The sequence below is a fragment of the Acomys russatus genome, chromosome 16, assembly GCF_903995435.1.
Source record: "Acomys russatus chromosome 16, mAcoRus1.1, whole genome shotgun sequence".
Lineage (NCBI taxonomy): Eukaryota > Metazoa > Chordata > Mammalia > Rodentia > Muridae > Acomys > Acomys russatus.
In genome coordinates this window covers 22432405-22454517 of record NC_067152.1, presented here as the reverse complement: position 1 = coordinate 22454517, position 22113 = coordinate 22432405, and the positions used below count along the sequence as shown (strand labels likewise).

The following is a 22113-nucleotide window of genomic DNA, read 5'->3' as shown; positions in this document are numbered from 1 at the left end:
ACAAACTGAAATGAGGTGGTGTGGTGTTCGCAGTTAGATTCCGTTCTCTCTCTTGGTCCAGCCGCAGGCAGGGGGCAATAGTAGTCCTTGATGGAGGAGAAGCCGACGAGGCATGATCCATCACGGAGGCGTCGGGACGTGCAAGGCCCTAAACTAGTCAAGCTCTTCCTTTGAGCGGCCTACAGGGCAACTGGACCACAGTCCTACCCCAGGATTGAGCATCGGATGGTCCCTCCCTTTAAAACAGAAGCTGTTGTTCTTTCCAAGTTCTTTGAATTTCCTTCTCCCAGATCAGCACTTGAATACGAAACCTCCCCAGGAGGTGGTGGACTGCCAGCGCCTCGGGCGGAGCGCAGAACCAGCGCGGGATTGGGGCGCCCGCTAGTCCCCTAGTCCCCGCCCCCCGCCCTGGAGGACCGTGGGTGGACGCTCTGGCAGCACGCCTCTCGCTGGTCCGGACGGAGGTGGGCGGAGCTAGCGCCGCTCGGGCTGGGGAAGCGGAGGGTGGGGACACTCTGGCCCGGCTCTCGGTGGTGCGGGAGCAGCGGCCGCTCTGGTCGGCGGACGTGCGGCTGAGCAGTCCCGGAAGCGAAGCAGCGATGGCGGAGAGTCCGACTGAGGAGGCGGCGACGGCGACGGCGAGTGCCGGGGCAGCAGGCCCAGGGGCGAGTGGTGTTGCCGGTGTAGTCGGTGTTAGCGGGAGCGGCGGCGGGTTCGGGCCGCCTTTCCTGCCGGATGTGTGGGCGGCGGCGGCCGCGGCGGGCGGGGCCGGGGGGCCGGGGAGCGGCCTGGCTCCGCTGCCCGGACTCCCGCCCTCGGCCGCTGCCCATGGGGCCGCGCTTCTTAGCCATTGGGACCCCACGCTCAGCTCTGACTGGGACGGCGAGCGGACCGCGCCTCAGTGTCTACTTCGGATCAAGCGGTGAGCCGGGGTTTTTCCTCCCTCAACCCGGAGCTCCAGGGCTCGACCTTCCCCGCCCCCCACCCTTCCCCTTCGGGGCTCACTCCCGCCTCAGGTTTCGTCTCCCAGGCCCAAACCCTTCGAGCCTCTGCTGACGGGGCTTTCGTGTCGCCCGCTCCCTCCTACTCTCCTCAGCGCCGGGCTCTGCCAGCCTAAACCAATGCAGAATTGCCTTCGGGCCTACCCCGCCCCTTAGCGACCTCCGGTGAGCCCTGCGGCTCCATTCCCGACGCCCTATCCCTATCCCCTCCCGAGCGCCCGAAACCCGACCCTTTTGCTGTTCAGTAAACACTCTGTCCCGCCCTTCGCGCCTCCCCTCTAACCTACCCCTCCAACCTACCTAGAGGCTGTCCTCGGGCCCCACCCATCGGTCCCCCCTCGTCTCTTCTGGATCCCAGCTTGGACATACTCTCCCCGCATTGCTCAGCTGCAGACTCGAGCCAGGCTTACTTTTTACCTTTCCTTTGCTGATATTCCCACCATATGGTCCTTCCCCAGATCTAGATAGCCTCCCTGACTTAACAAATCATCTCTTGAACCCCCCTTCCCGGCTCCCTAAAGCTGTCCCACTCTCACACCTGTTTCAGAAAACCAGCAATCCTCCCTTCTCCCAGTCTCACTCTGAATTGTAGTGTCTTATTCAAGAACTTTTTTCTGTATTTACTCCCTAGATTGTCTGGTTTACTTTTGGGAAGCAGATGTACTCCTTTCAAATATAGGGACAAGAGCCCTAAGGCCTTCCTGTGCTTTTTTCTTGGGTGACTGCTCTTAGATCATATCAATTCAGATAAATGTGTTTTGCAAAAGTCCTTCCTTGAATAGTACCTATTGCACAGGAAAGAGTAACTTGTTGTTTCCTGATGACCAGATGGTACTCTTCTTCATGCCCCTTAGATAGGTATTACTCCAAATATTCACAGTCCCTTCGGGTACCTGCCCACCTACATATTTTTCAAGTTTCTAATTAAAAAAAAAAAAAAAAAATCAACTACACCATGCATGTAAGTACCTGGCACAGTGCTTGAAACAGAACAACTTCAAAGAGCTATTTGAGTCTCCCAGTCTTTTTTTTTTTCCCCTTCCCCACAAACAGGGTCTCTCTGTGTAGCCTTGGCTGTCCTGGACACTTTGTAGACCAGGCCAGCCTCCATCTGCCTGCCTCTGCCTCCCAAGTGCTGGGATTAAAGGTGTTCGCTACCACACCCGTCTCACACTTTTTTCATTTTTCTTTCTTTTTTGAGTCTCCCAGTCTTCATATGCCTTTGAACTGTGTCTCCGGACTTCCTCCTCCTCATTTTCCTGAGCCAGTTCTCAGATGATCCATTCTAGTTGATTAGATTCCAACCTATACACTTCATCTAGTCTAGTTATTAAAAGTCATCTTCCAGATACAAGCTTCTGGTGGTTTCAGGGGGTTCCCTTTCCCTAAAACAAACAACTTCATCTAACGAGTTTCCTGAACACACAGGCCATGGTCGACTTGCTCCTGATAGTGTTATGCAGTCTCCTTAGCAGCAAAGATCCACTGTGTGGCTTATGGAGCAAGTGTTGTATTGGACTTAATGGCTTTCTAAACCATCTCTGTGGTCAGTTGCCTGTAGTACCTGGGAATCCAGGAGATGGGAAATAAAGGGATTTCCATGTGGAAAGGAGTGAGAGTAAATGGGGTGTGGCTTTTCCAGGGTGACATCTGATAACCATTGGGGTGTTGGCTTATTTTTTTCCTCTCTCAGTGCCTCTCTCCCCCCCACCCCCAGGAAACAATGCCCTTTTGATAATAATTTGCCCTCTGCTTGCCTGACAAGTATTCAGCTGAGATTTCTCAGCCAACAGGACAGTGCAGACATTTCGGTACCAAGCACCACTTTGTGAAACCCTGGGCTCACTGAGATGTTAATAGCTGTCCCTCTCACGGGATTCCCCTCTCCCTTCCTCACTCCTGCTCCTTCCTCTTGGTGTTGTACAGGGACATCATGTCCATTTATAAGGAGCCGCCTCCAGGAATGTTCGTTGTGCCTGATACTGTTGACATGACGAAGGTAGGTGGCTTGATGGGGGGAGGGGGCAGGGGAATTACGGGAAAATTCAGCCCATAAAATTAAAAGAGCTTAAAAGTTCAGCTGTCCTCTCTGATTATAAAGATGACAAAATCAAAACTCCAAGAAAGTAAGTGGCTTGCTTGCCCAAAGCTATACATTGAGCGATAGAGCAGAGTCCTAATTAGGACTGTTGTTAGGGTGCACACAGGTATTGTTTGCCTCCCAAATACTCCACTCTAGGTAGTAAGTGTGGTCACGCTATCCATCGCACTCCCCAGCTGTTGTTCCATCTTAGCAGCTTGGTTTTTTACTGTGGTGCTGCAAGTCAGGTGCAAGGAGGCTGGGGATGAGGCCATCTTGGCTGAGGTATTTGTGGTAAAGGCTGCTGTTCTCACTGATTTGGAACATCTCCCACCCCCGGGACCTCCCTTGCCCTCAACACAAGCAGCTTCTCCGTGCTCTTACTCTAGCATGCATACCTGGGTTTCTCTGTCACTGAATCTTACATTCTCTTGAGTGAATTTGGACATAGACTTATCCTGAGAAAAAAATCAAATTTTCTTTCTTTCTTTCTTTCTTTCTTTCTTTCTTTCTTTTTTTTTTTTTTTTTTTTTTTTGGTTTTTCGAGACAGGGTTTCTCTGTGTAGCCTTGGCTGTCCTGGACTCACTTTGTAGACCAGGCTGGCCTCGAACTCACAGCGATCCGCCTGCCTCTGCCTCCCGAGTGCTGGGATTAAAGGCATGCACCACCACGCCCGGCAAAATCAAATTTTCTAAATCTAGTATTTTAAGCAAACACTAATGAGTTCAGACTTCTAAAATAAAAACTCAGCTTTTGTTACATACTTTTTAATTTTTTTAATAGACTTTCTTTTAAATTTTTTTTCTCCCCTTTTCTTTTCATGTGGTTGGAAATGTTTTTCCTGTGACCTGCTGTGGCCCGTCAAATGCTAGGGTAATATGCTAGTCTCCGAGGCCTTAGAATTGATGCCAGGTGACTTGACTATTTCCAGAGTTTGCAGACTAGAATATAAACCTGTGTTGCCAGGGCAAGGTAGGATTACAGATGGAAGCATGGGAGTGCAAGGCCTTTTTTCTGCTTGCTGTGTAAATTCTGAGCACACTTAAGTCATTACTTAGAAGCCTTTGAAAATGACAGAGAATTGAGACAGCTCAGGTTTGCTTCCCTTTTCAAAGGGAAATTGTGGTCAGTGTTATGGTTGTGAGGGATTACTGATTTAACATTTTTTAATATATTTTATTAATTTATTCATATTACATCTCAATTGTTATCCCATCCCTTGTATCCTCCCATTCCTCCCTCCCTCCCATTTTCTCCTTACTCCCCTCCCCTATGACTGTGACTGAGGGGGACCTCTTCTCCCTGTATATGCTCATAGGGTCTGCTCTTTTTTTTTTATTAAACAACAGTGTTGGCAAGACTTTGGGGCATAGCCTAACGTCCCCTTCCTATCATACAGATGTAGAGTGGAGTTGCATCATAAGCATGGTTAAAATTGCTGGTATTTTATAATGTATATTTTATGTTTAGGTTCAGTTTGTTGTCCATAACACCAATCAGGGAGGTCTGGTAAAAAAAAAAAAAAAAAAAAACAAAGCAAAACAAAACAACTTGTTTTAAGGTAATATTGACTAGAGTCACTTTGCTCCTTGGGCTCTGACCTTTTAATATAAGCTCCGAGTGTGGAGTGCGATGCTACTCCACTGTAATGGGATTTCCTTACGCTGAGGACCTGTTTACATCAGTCCAGGCAGTTCTTTCTGTATGGTGAGGACCTGGAGTGTGAATGCCAGGCAGTGCTTGTTACTGCCCACTGCGTCTGGTGGGGGTAGCCCGTGGAAGCCAGGAGGGGTTGTGGTTGGGTATCACCTCACAATTTTGAGATGGGGTTTTATTTTGCAGATTCATGCATTGATCACAGGCCCATTTGACACTCCTTATGAAGGGGGTTTCTTCCTGTTCGTCTTTCGGTGTCCACCCGACTATCCCATCCACCCACCTCGGGTCAAACTGATGACAACGGGCAATAACACAGTGCGGTTTAACCCCAACTTCTACCGCAATGGGAAAGTCTGCTTGAGTATTCTAGGGTAAGAGGAGACGTCTAAGTGGCCAAGTTGGTATCAGCAAATAATCACTCTAGGGCAGCCTTTATCAACTACGGTTCCTCATCTGAACCAGCAGGGTAGACATGATCGATGATTTGGTTCTCAGGAGGGTACATTCTAGATGGGAAGGAGTAAAATCAATCATTACATGTAAGGGATGTCTTAATGAAGTGCTCTACTAAGTGTGGCTGTGGAGCTGCCATAGCAGTGTCTACAGACTTGGACTTTGCATCCTAGAAGTGTATCAGAAACTTGGATGTGCCGGCATCTGCTTTTTAGAGGTCATGCAGGTGATTATGCTGTATACTCCTTTGAGAACTATTTCTTTCTTTTCCCCCAAAGGCTTCGGGTCTGTTGTATTTCATGTAGTGGATGTCATACGACTCTCTGGTGGGTCATCCCCCTACACACACCAGGGTCTCTGTGTAACAGCCCTGGCTGTCTTGGACTCACTTTGTAGACCAGTCTGACCTCAAGCTCACAGCGATCGCTTGTCTCTGCCTTCCCTAGTGCTGGGATTACAGCCGTGCACCTCCACACTTGGCTTTGTAGTGGGTGCCTTTGGAGGCAGTGGGATTACAGCCGTGCACCTCCACACTTGGCTTTGTAGTGGGTGCCTTTGGAGGCAGTGGTGGTGATAATTTAATTATTGAATAAAAAGTCTGAGCTTGGAAGTCACATCAGATATGAAACAGGTTTCAAACACACTTCCTAGATGCTGCTTTGTAGAGTTACTCATCCTGTATCATTTGCCTTTGCAAGTTAAAATTCAGAAAGAAGACTTATTGCATGGTTTGGATTCTTTTGCAATCCAGGTTTGCTTAAGGTATAAAATATTGAAAAGGTTGCTTCTCTTTTTATTTTTTATTTTTTGAGACAGGGTTTCTCTGTGTAGCCTTGCCTGGCCTGGCCTCACAGCGACCCACCTGTCTCTGCCTCCTAGCGTACTAGGATTACAGGCGTGTGCCATCATGCCTGCCTCCCTCTTTATTTTTATCTAGTACATTTCTAGGTTTGTGTGTGAGGAAGACAACTGAGGGATGCTAGAAATGTGGTTCTTCTTTTTTCCCTAAAACTCTCAAATCTAGGAATATGAATACTCTGTTAGGCTTATGATTTAATAAATCCTTCATTTTATTAGGCTAATAAGTGTCTCTGCTGGTGGGATTGGTCTATGTGTATGTCCCTTGGTAGTATGGACTTTTTTTTCTTCTCTCTCTCTTTTTTGGTTTGTGGAGACGGTTTCTCTGGGTAGGTTTGGCTGTCCTGGACTTGCTTTGTAGACCAGGCTGGCCTGGAACTCACAGCAATCCACCTTCCAAGAGCTGGGATTAAAGGTGTGTACTACCATGCCCAGCGGTAGTACGGAAATCGAGTCATGGGTTTGGAATGAAATTTTCTTTGCTTCGTTTCGTTTTGTTTTATGGTTTTTCGAGACAGGGTTTCTCTGTGTAACAGCCCTGGCTGTCCTTGACTCTCTCTGTAGACCAGGCTGGCCTTAAACTCAAAGATCCACCTGCCTCTACCTTCTGAGTGCTATGATTAAAAGCATGCGCCACCATGCTCAACTCTGAAATTTGTTCTTGACAGTGTGTGTGTGTAGTAGGTTTTCCTTTAGTAAGCTAAATACAAAGCTATTTTGGACACTTACCAGCTCATGCAAAGAACAGGCAAAGAATTGTGATTGAGTAAAAGTGCCAGAAGTGGCACTGGTTGCTCTTCCAAAGGTCCTGAGTTCAATTCCCAACAACCACATGGTGGCTCATAACCATGTATAATGTCATCTAGTGCCTTCTTCTGGTGTACAGACATATATGTAGGCAGAACACTGTATACGTAATAAATAATCTTTTTTGTCATTATTTTTTAAAAAAGAAAGTGGCAGAAGTTTGTTGCATGGAAAAAAAGACCCATTGTGAAATAGAGATTTTACAGTTAAGAGTTAATAGTCAGGGAGTAAGCTAGGTGCATGCCTGTAATTCCAGCATTCTGGGAGGAAGAGGCAGGTGGATCCCTGTGAGTTTGAGGCCAGCCCAGGCTGTTACACAGAGAAACCCTGTCTCGGAAAAACAAAAAAGGAAAAAAGAATCAGGAGTAGAAAGATTCTTAGGTAATTTTAGTTGGTTACATTAGCTTTATTGGTCTAATTTCTTCTCTTCCTACCTAGAAAGAGCCAGTTGGGCTGACTCTCTGCCAAAGTAAATGAAATGCGACTGGCTCTGTTGACTTGAGTTCCCACACACGTAAAGTGGGGAACAGTACTGGAGAGAGCAGCTCTGAAGTTACTATTCCACACCGTGACTTAGGCCTTGCTCCAGTGTAGAAGGGAACGAGCAGTGGTCAGTTAACTTAAATAAGCTAATCTTGGCTCGGGTTGTGTTCTGCTTTCAACTCTCATGCCATCTTGTTAATTAATTGAGCTAAAATAAATACCTGTTGTGCATGGTGAGGCAGATCTCTGTAAGTTCTAGGACAGCTAGGTTGACATTAGTGAGACCCTATCTCAAAAAGAAAAGGTAATGGCTTTTAAATGCCTCACTTTGTTTAATGCCTGGTGTGGTTTAGCCAGGAATGGTGTAGTACCTGCCTATAATCTCTGACATTTAGGAGGCAAAGGCAGGAGGTTCAATTTAAGCCAAGCGTGGTGGCACACACCTTTAATCCCAGCACGCGAAAGGCAGAAGCAGGTGGATCACTGAGTTCGAAACCAGCCTGGTTTACAAAGCAAGTCCAGGACAGCCAAGGCTGACACAGAGAGACCCTATCTCAAAAAGCCAAAAAAAATTAATTAAAAAAAAAAAAAAGAATACCCAGGGTTGGGCTGAAGAGATGGCTCAGAGGTTAAGAGTGCCACCTGCTCTTCCAGAGGTCCTGAGTTCAATTCCCAACAACCACATGGTGGCTCACAACAATCTATAATGTGATCTGATGCCTTCTTCTACAGATAAAATACTCCTATACAATAAATAAATATATTTTTTTTAATTGTAAAAATACCCAGGGTTATATACCACGACCCAGTCTTAAAAGAAAAAAAAAAAGGATGTTGGGGGGGGGGGTATTTTCCCTGGTTGTTTTCCCTCAGATAGTGTTACAGTGTTGGGCTTTCCACATTCTGAATATGCACCACCTGTCTCTCTCAGCAGAATTGTGTATCTTCAGAGAATTTGACCCTGCTTGTCTTGTCACAGAGCTGGGTCCATGCATTTCAACATGTGCCCTCATAGGCAAAGCTCAGGCACCTTGGAGCCTTTGATTAGCATGCCTTACCTTCACCAGCTCTGTTTCCACCAATAAATAAACAAGCCACAGTGCTTAACACTTAGAGTTATTTCCCCTAGCTTGGGCTCTTGTTTTGGTAGGGTAACCTTCTGTGGCTACTTTTTCTTGTTTGCTCTGGTTTTTTTTTCTGTCTCAGTTGATAAGAGGATCTAGGCATTTGCCTGTTTTAGTGAATGAGGGTAAGACAGGCATTAATAGTGAAAGAGGAACTTACAGTGAGCCAGTAATGATGGTGGTGCTGCTGCTGTCAGGGTTCCCTGGCTGTTCTCAGCATCACGCTCTTCCTTCCCTCTGCTGTGTTTGCAGTACGTGGACTGGCCCTGCCTGGAGCCCAGCCCAGAGCATCTCTTCTGTGCTTATTTCCATCCAGTCCCTGATGACTGAGAATCCCTACCACAACGAACCAGGCTTTGAACAGGTAAGGACTATTGGGCCATGTGCTGAGGCCTGCACTATCAGGGGCTGTATGTGCTGTGAGCTATCCTTTGAGAGTCCTTTTTCTCTCTGCCACCTAGGGTAGCTCCACATAATACCACTATAGAGAGAAAGGGAACTGACATGTTCTTTATTTATAAGAATTACAGTACATGCCAGGCCGGTGGTGCATGCCTGTGACCCCAGCACTCAGAGAGGCAGAGGCAGGTAGATCTCTGAGTTCAACCAGCCTGGTCTACAAAGCAAGTACAGAACAGTTGCCTCGAAAAACAAACAAGAATTATAGTAACAACTGGGCATGGTGAAGCACACCTTCAATCCTAGTACTAGGAACCAGAAGCAGGCGTATTTCTGAGATTAAGGATAGCAAAGTCTATGTAGTGATTGCCACCCAGCTAAGACTGCATAGTGAGGCCTTGACCTGCCCCTACCCTGCCACCACCACCCCCCCCTCAAAAAAAGGGAAGGATTGAAGAAAACAAATGAGCAAATGTTATGCTACATTGTCTAGGTATTTGGCTTGGGTTAACCTACTTAGTGGAAGTAAATGTCATTTGGAAATCAGTTGTGGTGGGGGTTTTGTTGTTGTTTTGGGGTTTGTTTATTTTGTTTTGTTTTATTTTTTGAGACAGTTTTACTGTGTAGCCCTGGCTGTCCTGGACTCACTTTGTAGACCAGGCTGGCTTCGAGCTCTCAGATGTCTACCTGCCTCGGCTTCCCTGAGTGCTGGGGTCACAGGGATGTGCCATCCTCCCCGGCTTTTGGTTTGGTTTGGTTTTTGGTTTGGTTTTTCCAGACAGGATTTCTCTGTGTAACCTTGGCTGTCCTGGATTTGCTTTGTAGACCAGGCTGGCCTCAAACTCACTGCAATCCACCTGCCTGTGCCTCCCTGATTGTTGGGATTACAGGTATGTGCCACTGAGCCCAGCTTATTTTGTTTTTTAATTTATTTCATGTCTATGGGCGGGTTTTTCTATGTGTATGTCTGTGTATCACATGAGTACCTGATACCCACAGAGTCAGAAGAGGGGCTGGAGCTATAGACGTTAACCACCCTATGGGTGCTGGGAATCAAACCTGGGTTTTCGTGAGTGATGAGCATCTCTGCAGCTCCATGCCTGTGGGCTTTTGAGCCTTAAGGTGCTCCATAGTGACTGCTGCCCTGCTAATCTAGGGAACTCCACCATGAGCAATATCTCTAACCCTTTTTGAATTTTCCATTTTAAAACGGGTTCTTAAGGGTTGTATAGGTTGGTCGTGAATTCTTTATATTCCCACAAACTTTGAACATTTTTTCCACAAGATTTGTTTTTGTTACTTGAGCAGGAGTAGGTGTGCTGTGTGGTGTACATACTTGCATAAAGCATGAAAACCTGGGGTTGAGACTGCAGGGCGTTGTGAGCTGCTAGGTATAGGTGCTAGGATCAAACTTGGGTCCTCTGGAAGAGCAGCAAGTGCTCTTAACCACTGGGTTATCTCTCCAGCCTCCTAGACCTTCAACTTTTGATGCCTTGCTTCAATCTCTCCCAGCAGTGAGGATCATAGGCCTGTGTTACCAGGTCTTTCTCTAGCTATCTATTATTTTGGAGAAAGGAAGTATTGTAGTTAAAGGAGCTAGTCATGGGCCTGGAGAGATGGCTCAGCAGTTAAGAGCACTGGCTGCTCATCCAAAGGTCCTGAGTTCAATTCCCAGCAACCACATGGTGGCTCACAACCATCTATAATGAGATCTAGTGCCCACTTTTATCTGATGCTCTCTTCTGTCATGCAGGTAGACCTGGAATAGAGTGCTTATATATACAAATAAATCTTTTTTTTTGTTTTTTGTTTTTTTTTTTTTTTTGTTTTTTTTTGTTTTTTTTTGTTTTTCAAGACAGGGTTTCTATGTGTGTAGCCTTGGCTGTTCTGATTCACTTTGTAGACCAGGCTGGCCTTGAACTCACAGGGATCTGCCTGCCTCTGCCTCCCAACTGCAGGGAGTAAAGACTTGTGCCACTGCACCCAGCTGTTTTTTGTTGTTGTCGTTGTTGTTTGGTTTTTTTTGTTTTTGTTTTTCCTTTCTTTCTTTTTTTTTTTTTTAAGGAGCTAGTCATTAAGGGGTTTTGTTTTGTTTTTCGAGATAGGGTTTCTCTTGTGGTTCTAGCTGTCCTGGACTCTTTTTGTGGATCAGGCTGGTCTTGAACTCACAGAGATCCACCTACCTCTGCCTCCCAAGTGCTGGAGTTAAAGGTGTGCGCCACCGCTACCCAGCTTCTTTCATTGTTTCACTGTGTGTGTTTGGGTCATGTACTCCATACTGACCCTGAAGTATCTTTGCACTGGCTTTTTTCTTTGGCTAAATTCGTACTATGGCATCTGTCAAATTACAGGAAAGACATCCAGGAGACAGCAAAAACTATAATGAATGTATCCGGCATGAGACCATCAGAGTTGCAGTCTGTGACATGATGGAGGGAAAGTGCCCCTGCCCTGAGCCTCTACGGTATGTGTTCAGAGCACCCACTAAGTGCTCGTTTATTTTGCATACTCGGTTTGTGTGTGTGAGCTTTGCATCAGAGCCCATTGTCAAGAAAAGTAGAAAAGCAGGGAAAAGATGGGTTTCTGTTTTAATTCATTGGTTTGATGTGGTTTTAGACAGGGTTTCAGTATGTATGTAGGGCTGGCTGTCCTGGAACTCACTTATGTGGACCATGCCGCCCCTGAATTTACAGAGAAACCCTGCCTCAAAAAAGAAAAAAGAATTTACAGAGATAATCTTGCATCCCAAGTACTAGGATGAAATGTGTGTGCCACCACAACTGGCTCTTACAGTCTTTTTTCAACATAGGGTTTCAGCCAGGCATGGTTGCGCGTGCCTTTAATCCCAGCACTCGGGAGGCAGAGGCAGCCGGATCTCTGTGGGTTGGAGGCCAGTGTGGTCTACAAAGGGAGTCCAGGACAGCCAAGGCTACACAGAAACCCTCTCTGGGGGGTGGGGGGGGCACGGACGGACAACAATCAAGATAAGGTTTCTCTTTGAAGCCTTGACTATCCTAGAAATCATTCAAGCTGGCCTCGAATTCACAAAGATCCTGTCTCTGCCTCCTGAGTGCTGGAATTAAAGTCCTGCGCCACCATGCCTGGCTTAGACTTGCTTATTAGGCAAGCACTTTACTACTAAGTCCCAATATTTTTAATTATCTGTTCCTCCTTGGTTTGTGTGTCCTGTGGGTGTGCTTTTGTGTGGAGGCCGGAGGTCAGCATTGGGTCTTCCTTTCTTCTTCTCTGTTTTGTGAGACTGGGTTATTCCCTGAAGGTGGAATTGACAGTTTCTGCTAGATTGGGGGGTCCAGCAAGACTCTAGGATCCACCTATCCATTCCTGGGAGTACCCGGAGTTTGCAGATGTGTGCCACACGCAGTTTCTACATGAGTGTGGGGATGTGAGCTCAGATCCTTATGCTTACTTGGCAAGCACCCTACCTACCAGTCGATCCTACACAGTTTTAGTTTTCTTTTTAATGTATACAGTGCTCTGCCAGCAGAAGAGGGCACCAGATCTCATTACAGATGGCTGTGAGCCACCACTGGGTTGCTGGGAATTGAACTCAGGACCTTTGGAAGAGCAGCCAGTGCTCTTAACCTCTGAGCCATCTTTACAGCCCTACAGTTTAAGGTTTCAACCTAGGCTGAACTGGAACTCCTGATCCACCTGCCTCAGCCCCTTTAATTCTAGAAAAACAGACATCGTGCCCACTCTGCTTTATGCTTGTTTATTTCTCTTGGTTCATTTTGGTTTTTGGTTGGTTGGTTGGTTTTTCGAGACAGGGTTTCTCTGTGTAGCCTTGGCTGTCCTGGACTCGCCCAGCTTTTGGTTCATGCTTTTAAAGAGCTAGTGGCTGTGGTTACCTAAAAAGTTGTTCAGAATTTCTTATGTTTTTGTTGTTGTTTGTTTAGGTTTCGGAGGGAGGCTGGGTTTTGTTGTAATTGTTGTTGTTGTGTTTTTCTAAGACAGAGTCTAACTATGTAGCTCTGGCTATCATGGACCTCACTGTGTAGACCAGGCTGGCTTCAAACTCAGATATTCACCTGCCTCTGTTTCCTGAGTGCCATTATGCCCAGCTTTTAAAAATTACATCAGCGAGCGGTGGTCACACCTTTAATCTCAGCACTCAGGAGGCAGAAGCAGGTGGATCTCTGAGTTCAAGGCCATCCTGGTCTACAGAGGGAGTCCAGGACAGCCAAGGCTACACAGAGAAACCCTGTCTCTGAAACCGCCCCCCCCCCCAAAAAAAAGTTTTACATCAACGAATGTAACAAATTAGCTGAGTGAGAAGCTTGCTAGGAGCTAGGTGTGTCAGTGCACACTTGAGACAGGATCTTACTATATACTTCTGGCTGCCTTGGAACTCACTATTCAGACCAGGCTGGCCTAGAATTCAGAGATCACCGCCTCTACCTCCCAGGTCCTGGGATTAAGGTGTGGGCCACTTTGCTGGGCCTCTCAGTTCTGGTTTGGTTTGGTTTCTGAGATAGGGTCTCTCTCTGTGTATCCTTGGCTGTCCTGGACTCCCTTTGTAGACCAGGCTGGCCGCAGCCTCTTGGTTCTTTTAAGAGTATGAAGTTTGATGGGGAAGGCAGAGTGTATATTCAGGGAGTCCCTAATTTCATGAAGGTGTGAAGAGCCAAATGACAGTGAGCTCCATAAAAACCCATTTCAGTTTATTTCTGAGTGCTAAAACTAGATGAACAAAGCATAGTTCAAACTTACTAAGAGGACTGGATGGGGTGTGTGTGTGTGTGTGTGTGTGTGTGTGCACAAGCATGCATGCAAGATCATGACGTTGAAGAGTCAGATGCCCTGCAACTAGAGTTACAGACAGTTGTGAGCTGCTGTGTGTGTGCTGGGACATAAACCCAGGTCCTTGGGAAGAACAAATGGGGCTTTTTATGTATGCGGTGCTCTGCCAGCATGTACACTTGCAGGCCAGAAGGGGGCATCAGATCTCATTATAGACGGTTGTGAGCCACCATGTGGTTGCTGGGAATTGAACTCAGGACCTCTGGAAGAACAGGTGGCACTCTTAACCATTTCTCCAGCCCACAGATGGTGCTCTGTTTTTTGAGGGTCTCCCCTTTTCCCCCCAGACAGGGTTTCTCTGTGTAGACTTGGCTGGCTCAAACTCACAGGGATCCACCTGCCTCTAACTCCAGAGTGCTGGGGTTAAGGATGTGGTGGTGCCACTGGGCTCAAGGTGGTATATATATTCCCCCCCCCCTCAATTTTATTTATTGGTGTTGTGCCTGCATGTATATCTGTGTAAGGCTGTCTAGTTGCAGACAGTTGTGAGCTGCCATGTGGGTGCTGGGAATTGAACCCAGGTCCTCTGGAAGAGCAATCAGTGCTTTTAACCACTAAGGCATCTCTACAGCCCCCTCAGGTGGTACTCTTTTTGGTTTTTCTTTTCTTTCTTTCTTTTTTTTTTTTTTTAAGATTTATTTATTATTATGAATACAGTGTTGTCTGCTTGTACACCCGCAGGCCAGAAGAGGGCATCAGATCTCATTATAGATGGTTGTGAGCCACCATGTGGTTGCTGGGAATTGAACTCAGGACCTTCGGAAGAGCAGGTGGTGTTCTTAATCACTAAGCCATCTCTCCAGCCCCCTCTCTTTTTGGTGTTTCAAAACAGGGTTTCTCTGTTTATCCTTGGCTGTCCTGGATTCCCTTTGTAGACCAGGCTGGCCTTGAACTCACAGCGATCCCCCTGCCTCTGCCTCCCAAGTGCTGGGATTAATGGCATGCGCCATCATGCTTGGCTTGTTTTGCTTTTTTCAAGACAGGGTATCTCTGTATATCAGCTCGATCAGCCTGGCCTTGACCTCAGAGATCTCTGCTTCCTGGGGACTGGGATTAAAGGTGTGCCTGCCACCACCCAACCAGTTAGGTTCACTCTTTAATTTGGCATTAAAATTAGGAAATGAAAGGGGGACCTGTGGCTCATGTTTCTGACTTCTCTGTTTCCAGGGGAGTAATGGAGAAGTCCTTCCTGGAGTATTATGACTTCTATGAGGTGGCCTGCAAAGATCGCCTGCATCTTCAAGGCCAGACTATGCAGGTAATATAGTCTGTTGTTGCTAGTTCTAGAAGCCACACACACACAAATAGTCCCCTCTTACACGGCCACATCCACATCTCATAGCATGTCACAACCTAAAATCCCTGTGTCATTTGAGAAGCTGAGGCCATCGAGAAGACTGACTTGCTTAAGAACATGAAGAGAGCTGGAGAGATGGCTCAGAGGTCAAGATCACTGGCTGCTCTTCCAGAGGTCCTGAGTTCAATTCCCAGCAACCACATGGTGGCTCACAGCCGTCTATAACATGATCTTCTGGCCTGCAGGCATACTTGCAGGCAGAGGACTGTATAAAAATAATAAGTCTTTAAAAAAACAATGAAAAGATGGTTCCTAGTCATGGTATGGTCATACTCAGAGTCAAGTTGAAATGTACATTATAACCCCTTCCTTTCTAGTGAAGTCTTTTTAACTGTTCCAAGAATATCCAGCCTAAGAACCTCAAAGATAGTAAACAGAATCACTGTAGGGATTCTGTCCCTGACTCTAAGGGCTCACAGAGAAAGATGGCTCAGAATAGCCATGGGTGGGCAGCATCATGTTGACTCCTGTTCTACAGGTGGTAACCAGTCCATTCTCTGCCTATACTGAGGAAATGCATTCTGGCTTCTTCATAGAAGAATAGACTGTAGGCCTGGAGAGATGGCTCAGTGGCTGCTCTTGCAGAGGTCCTGAGTTCAGTTCCCCACACCCACATGGCAGCTCACAACTCTCTGTAGCTCCAGTTCCAGAAGATCCAACATCCTCTCACAGACATACAGACAGGCAAAATACCAATGCAAAAAAAAGAATAGGCTGTGTTGGGGCCAGTAAGATGGCTTAGTGGATAAGACAATTTGTACACAAGCCTAGTGGCCTGAGTTTAATCTCTGCAACCCATGTGTATATAGGTGGGAAGAGAGAACTGACTCTACAAGATGGTTCTTTGCCCCTGACTTCCATATGCATGCCTTGACACACACATCACACAGTAATAGCAACACAGTGGTGCATGCCTGTAATCCTGGCACCTGAGAGGCTTGGGCAGGGGAATTGCTGTGAGTTAGAGGCCAGCCTAGATTACATATAGTAAGACCCTGATGCAGATTTTTCGAGATGCAAATTAAGGAGGGGACCTTATTTGTTTTGAAACAAGGTCTCATTATGTTACCCTAGCCAATCTAGAACCCTAAAGTAGGCCAGTCAGGCTTAGACTTCACAGAGATCTGCCTTCTTCCCGAATGCCAGGATTAAGGCATGTACCACCACATCCAGCTTCCGAAGACCTTGTTTTCACTGATGAGGCAGAGGCGGGAGGATTTCTGAGTTCTGAAATAGCCAGGGCTACACAGAGAAAGAAACCCTGTCTCAAAAAAAAGAAAAAGAAAAAAGAGCTGGCTTTAACAAAGAGAGTCTTATTACCCACGTCATTCATAGAATCATCTGTTTGATGAAAAGCTGAGCGTCCCCCCTGTCTTGGAGCATCAGTTCATTGGATCTGGATTCCTTGCTTAGAAGTGGGATGACTTGGCTGGGTGTGGCCCTACATCCCAGTTCCAGGAGAGACATAGCAGGAGCATACAGTGCTTAAGGCTACCCAGGTAGTTTAGTGAGAATTCTTCTCTAAATAAGAAAGGACTGAGGATTTTAGCTTAGTAGTAAAATTGTCCAGCATGAAGGATACCCTGAGTTCAATTTTTTTTTGTTTTTGTGTGTGTGTGGTTTTGTTGTTGTTGGTGGTGGTGGTGGTGGTGTTTTTTGTTTTTGTTTTGTTTTATTTTTGAGTTTTTGAGACAGGGTCTCTCTGTGTTAGCATTGGCTGTCCTGGACTTGCTTTGTATACCAGGCTGGCCTCGAACTCAGTCATCTGCGTACACCTCTGCCTCCCAAGTGCTGGGATTAAAGGCATGCGCCACTACCACCCAGCTTCTGAATTCAAAATTTGTAACCCCAAAAGGAAAGAAAAATGGAGTGACTTAGGCAGTTGACTAAGCGCCCATGGCTTTCCCAAGCTCCTCTTGGGCTGTTTCTATTTATGCAGCCCCCTTATAGTAGGCTCCTGGTAACTTCTCTGTCTACTTACTTGCCTTGAAGGACAAAGGATAAAGCAGGCTGAGGATACACTTGTTTCCTGAACAAAGTTCCTGTACTTTTTAGGATACATATAGAGGAAGCCTGCCCAGGTCTGTTCTCCATGAGGAAGCTTTATCCCTGGTGACAGTTACCAACATTCAGGTTGTGAAGGAAAACTGTGTTCAATGACAGACAAGGCCTACTTGGAAGCAGTATCTGGGAGAAGGGAATAGGGGAAATGGAGCCCAAGGATGAGGGACTATTTGAAGAATAAAGACTCTCGCTTTAAGAACTATAACCGTGGCCTGGTCTACAAAGTGAGTCCAGGACAGCGAAGGCTACACAGAGAAACCCTGTCTCGAGGGGGCGGGGGAACTATAACCCACATGCCTTTAATCCCAGCACTTGGGAGGCAGAGGCAGGCAGATCACTGTGAGTTTGAAGCCACCTGCTCTACAAAGTGAGTCCAGGACAGTCAGTGCTGTTAACACAAAGAAACTCTGTCTTGAAAAACAAACAGACAAACAAAAAAGGACTATAACCCTCATGAATGAAAAGGACAGGCCACTGTTTTTTTCGAGACAGGGTTTCTCTGTGTAGCCTTGGCCATCCTGGACTCACTTTGTAGACCAGGCTGGCCTCGAACTCACAGCGATCCACCTGCCTCTGCCTCCCGAGTGCTGGGATTAAAGGCGTGGGCCACCACACCCGGCTCAAGGACAGGCCACTGTTACAACGACCTTCTGACGCCTGCTCCTAAGACTAATATGTGAGCCCTAATAGAAGTTGGTCTTGAATGTAGTTCCTTGGCAGTGCATTTGCACAGAGTGCGTGAGACTTAGTGGAATCTCGCAGCCACAAATGTAAGTTGCTTTTTTTTTTTTTTTTTTTGAGATGGGGTTTCTCTGTGTGTCGTTTTAGCTGTCCTGGACTTGTTTTGTAGACCAGGCTGTGTGTGTTACTACCATGCAAAGGAAGGTCCCATTGTTTAAATGCTGGCCCTGTGAATTTGCTACCATTAAATCCCTATCTAGGATTTGTTTGTTGGTTTGGTTTTTTTTTTTCTTTCTCTCCCCCCCCCCCCACAGGGTTTCTCTGTGTAGCCTTGGCTGTCCTGGACTCTCTGTAGACCAGGCTGGCCTCGAACTCACAGTGATCCGCCTGCCTCTGCCTCCCAAGTGCTGGGATTAAAGGCCTGCGCCACCACGCCCGGCTGTTTTGGGTTTTCAAGACAGGGTTCCTCTGTATTTATTTTAAAGGCAGGGCTTTACTATGTAACCCTGGCTGGCCTGAAGCTTACTCCTATATATTATTTTATTTTATTTTTTAATATAATTTTCAAAACCTCTTTTATTATTATTTTTGTTTGTTTAGGACTTTTTTTTCTCCCCCAAGACAAGGTTTCTCTGTGTAACCTTGGCTGTCCTGAACTCACTTTGTAGACCAGGCTGACCTCAGACTCACAGCAATCCACCTGCCTCTGCCTCCCAAGTGCTAGTATTAAAGGCATGCGCCACCACGCCTGGCTGTTTGGTTAGGCTTTTGCTCTTTGGTTTTGTTTGTTATTGTTGTTTTGTATGCTCCATTCCAGCTATAACTATTTCTGATATTTTGAAGACAGTAAATCTATAAAATGTTTAGTGTTGTAGCACATGCCTTTAATCCTAACACTTAGAAAGCAGAGGCGGGCCTATCTAAGTTCAAGGCCAGTGTAATTTACAAAGCCAGCCTCAGCTACACAGCAAGACAGACCCTGTTATTATTGATACATATATATAATACATAATTATTTATATTTATATATTGTATATATAATTAATATATATTATATTAATGAATGATTTGGCCAAGGCGTACCATAGCAGGCCCATGCCAAGGTGTGCCCCTGAGGAATTAGTCCATGGAACAAATCTGGTATAAGGAAGTTTTTATTGGGGGAAGGGAAAGGACCTGGAGAAAGTGTAAAGGCATCAAGTGAGCCATGGGGGCTCCTAGAATGGGGGGAGGGGTTGGAAAAGAGAGAAGTTGGGACAGAAAGAGAGCTGGGGTGGCGGGAGTCCTCAAACGCCTCACCCTCCCCTGAAGGCAGCAGGTGATGACATAAGCAATTGCTAGGACCCTGAAGGGCTTGTACCCTAACAGACCCTGTCTCAAAGATCTTTGATCTAGAAGGACACAGGTTAAGGTCCAGACTAGGTGGACCCCAGAGCACTGCCCAAAACCTGAATAGGAATGTGGCGGCCGGTTTCTGGGGAGGAGTACAGGTGCTTATCAGGAAATCACCACTCCTGACCTTTAGACTTACTTGTGGTCTAAGAAAAACAGTATCCTTGGTAAAGACAGAAGAGACGGGAGATTGTTTTCTTGAGTTTTCAGAGGTTAGTTGAAAACACAGGTCCTCAGGGCCAGAGATGAGTCAGCAGTTCAAAACATTGACTGCCTCCAGATACCCAGGGTTTGATTGCTAACACTGGCATAGCAGTTCACAACTGTCTGCAGCTCCAGTTCCTGGGGATCCGAAGTTATCCTGTGGCCTCCATGGGCACTGCACATATGTACAGCATAGACATACATGAAGGCAGTGCACCTGTACATCGTAAATAAACTCAAAAAAAGGAAAAACAAACAGGCCCACCTAATGATTATGGTCTCCCTTGATATTTCGTAGAATTCCTAGTATTTTCTTTTGCATGTTGGCTTCTTTCCAGAATGCAAACGTATTTCAGTGTGATCCAAGCTAGACCTATTTGAGGCCATAATACACTGTTTCGTTTGGAACCATTTGGGCCACCTGTGCTCTGCACTGTGCCTTTCTCTGTCCCTGTGGCTCAGCAGGTGAGCTTGCATTTCAAAGCTGTACTGTGGCCTGAGACATAGTATTTACTCTTCATCCTCTGGCTTCCTTTCCCCACAGGACCCTTTTGGAGAGAAGCGGGGCCACTTTGACTACCAGTCCCTCTTGATGCGTCTGGGACTGATTCGGCAGAAAGTGCTGGAAAGGCTCCATAATGAGAACGCTGAAATGGACTCTGATAGCAGCTCATCTGGGACAGAGACAGACCTGCATGGGAGCCTGAGGGTCTAGACCCTGCTCCCCTGCCCTTCCCCCAACTCGAGAGCCCCTCCCCTCACCCCATGGATGGAGAGGCACTGTGCATCTCCCTTCAAAAGTGTCGGCATCCTGCAAGATGGCAAGAAGCAAGCAAACTCAATCCCAGGGTGTGGGAGTGGGGCTGTTCCAACCTGACCTCCTTGGTGCTGGAGCACCTTGGGCTGTAGTCCATCCTGGATCAGGGCCAGGGTACTTTTGCAAGAGTACCTGGAGTGATGGCCTCTGGGAAGCTAAACAACCAACACACCTCTCTGCAGGGCCAGCCAATTAGGGATAGGAGAAGACAGAAAATGAGAACCCAAGAGGGAGCATGCCCACGTGGATTTATAGGGATATCTGGGAGTTTGGGTGGGAGTGCTGTCCGTGACTCTTTAAGCAGTCTGGTTGGTTATCTGTTTGTCTTCAGTCTTGAAGCAGGGCTTCCCAACACCTTTATCTTCCCCTCCCCTATTATTTCCCATGGGCCAGCATAACTTTGTTTTTCCTAATTTATAGTCACTGTTCTAGACAGACCAAAGACAAGGAACAGTGGTGGAGTCTGGGCTGCTGATCAGTAAGCTTTACCTAGCACCTGAGCACCTTTTTCCTCACAACACTTCCTCTGCATTTTAGGTTACAGGTAGAAGGTAAGCCTGACTGGAACTAAGCCTAGGTCTCTGTGAAGCCTGCACAGGCGTCAGGAAGCTGCTTACTGTTTCCCACAATCACTGATTTGAAAGGTTCCCAGCACAGGCAGCTGCAGCATGTATGGGGTTTGAGCCACTACATAAAATAGTTCCTTACAGATTTTCCTGGGTACAAGTCAATGAGGGTGTTTTTCTTGGGGAGGAGCACAGGGAGACTGATTTTGTTTTGTTTAGCTGTTACTGTCTGTGGTCCCTGTCCTCCCTTCTGCCCTACCTACAGTCTCTCAGGATTTGTGAGCCTGGACAGTCAATGGTGAGAGGATTGTGAATGGGACTCTGCAGACTCCTCCCTTTATCTTTACCCTCTTTGTCACTGGCTCTGTTACTTTTTTGAATTTAGCTACAGTGATCCTTCAGCTGTTTGAGTCAGAAAAAAATATGTTTTCAGTGGCTGGAGTCAGAGGAATTCATCCTTCCCAGTTTGATAAGTTGACACTTTCAGGTTTGCTGTTCTAGCTCCCAGTGGTAGGTTGGTGGTCCACACGAGCAGGCCTCCTGGTCAGTGTCTAGCCCTGAGGAACAAAGAGACCTGCCTGCCCTGCCCGCTGCTATAAAGGTCTCTGCCTTGTGGATCATGGGACTCCCTTGGAGAGACAGGGAGAAGATAGGGCACAAAGAGGGACCTCTTGGGAGGGCAGAAAGCAGAGAACTGGACAGGGAAGGTTCACTTGGGGAGTAGAAGTTTTGTTTTGGCTTCCTGGAGGCTGGTCAGATGTGGAAGTTTGAGAAGGGGCCCTACTTGCATTTCCCTCTTCATTCCCAGAGCTAGTCCAGGGCCGAGAAGAATGCCTTTGGTCTGTGGGTCCAGTGTTGTCTGTCATCCATTTAAGTGTTCCCACTTCAAGTGACAATCTTCTCCTTGGCCCTGCCATGGGGCAGAGCATGGCTGGCATAGCAGCCTGACTTTTATGCCCTAATCCTAAGTTGAGGAAATATATGCACAGGAGTCAAAGAGATGTCTTTATATCTGACTGTACATAAATGAAGTTTTCTTTTTTTCCTTTTTGGTGCAATAAAGTTTGTTTTGGCAGAAGGAGGAAGCGCCTGTGGGTGTGGGAGGGTTTGTGTAAAGACAACATGGAATCATTGCTAGCTGCAGTTCACCTGGGCAAAACACTTAACAGGAGGGAGGTCCTCAGCTTTCTGGAAGCTGAGCACTGAAGCGTATGTAGAACTATTTGTGGCTAATTTTACATCATTTGGAAATGGAGTTGCTCTCTGTGTGCTGTGCCCTCAGCAGTCAGTGAAAGAACAGCCAGCCCTGAGCAGATTCAAAAGTAGCTTTCAAGGCTGGGTGGGAG

At 46.8% G+C, this 22113-nt stretch overlaps 1 protein-coding gene across 1 annotated transcript; it reads left to right on the top strand.

Moving 5' to 3' along the window:
• Positions 1 to 487: 487 nt before the first annotated feature.
• Positions 488 to 21074, top strand: Ube2z (ubiquitin conjugating enzyme E2 Z). The gene is made up of 7 exons (XM_051158378.1): positions 488 to 922; positions 2928 to 3000; positions 4925 to 5112; positions 8719 to 8830; positions 11217 to 11329; positions 14854 to 14944; positions 19929 to 21074. The coding sequence occupies exons 1-7, from the start codon at positions 600 to 602 to the stop codon at positions 20097 to 20099; spliced, it is 1071 nt and encodes a 356-aa protein (XP_051014335.1). The 5' UTR covers positions 488 to 599; the 3' UTR covers positions 20100 to 21074.
• Positions 21075 to 22113: the final 1039 nt, after the last annotated feature.

What these genes read in the sequence shown, in the direction of transcription:
- Ube2z (XM_051158378.1), top strand. Translation starts at nt 600, where the DNA reads ATGGCGGAGAGTCCGACTGAGGAGGCGGCGACGGCGACGGCGAGTGCC. An exon ending in ACGAACCAGGCTTTGAACAG is followed by an intron (nt 8,831 to 11,216) that starts GTAAGGACTATT and finishes GTCAAATTACAG; the next exon opens with GAAAGACATCCAGGAGACAG. An exon ending in CCCTGCCCTGAGCCTCTACG is followed by an intron (nt 11,330 to 14,853) that starts GTATGTGTTCAG and finishes CTCTGTTTCCAG; the next exon opens with GGGAGTAATGGAGAAGTCCT.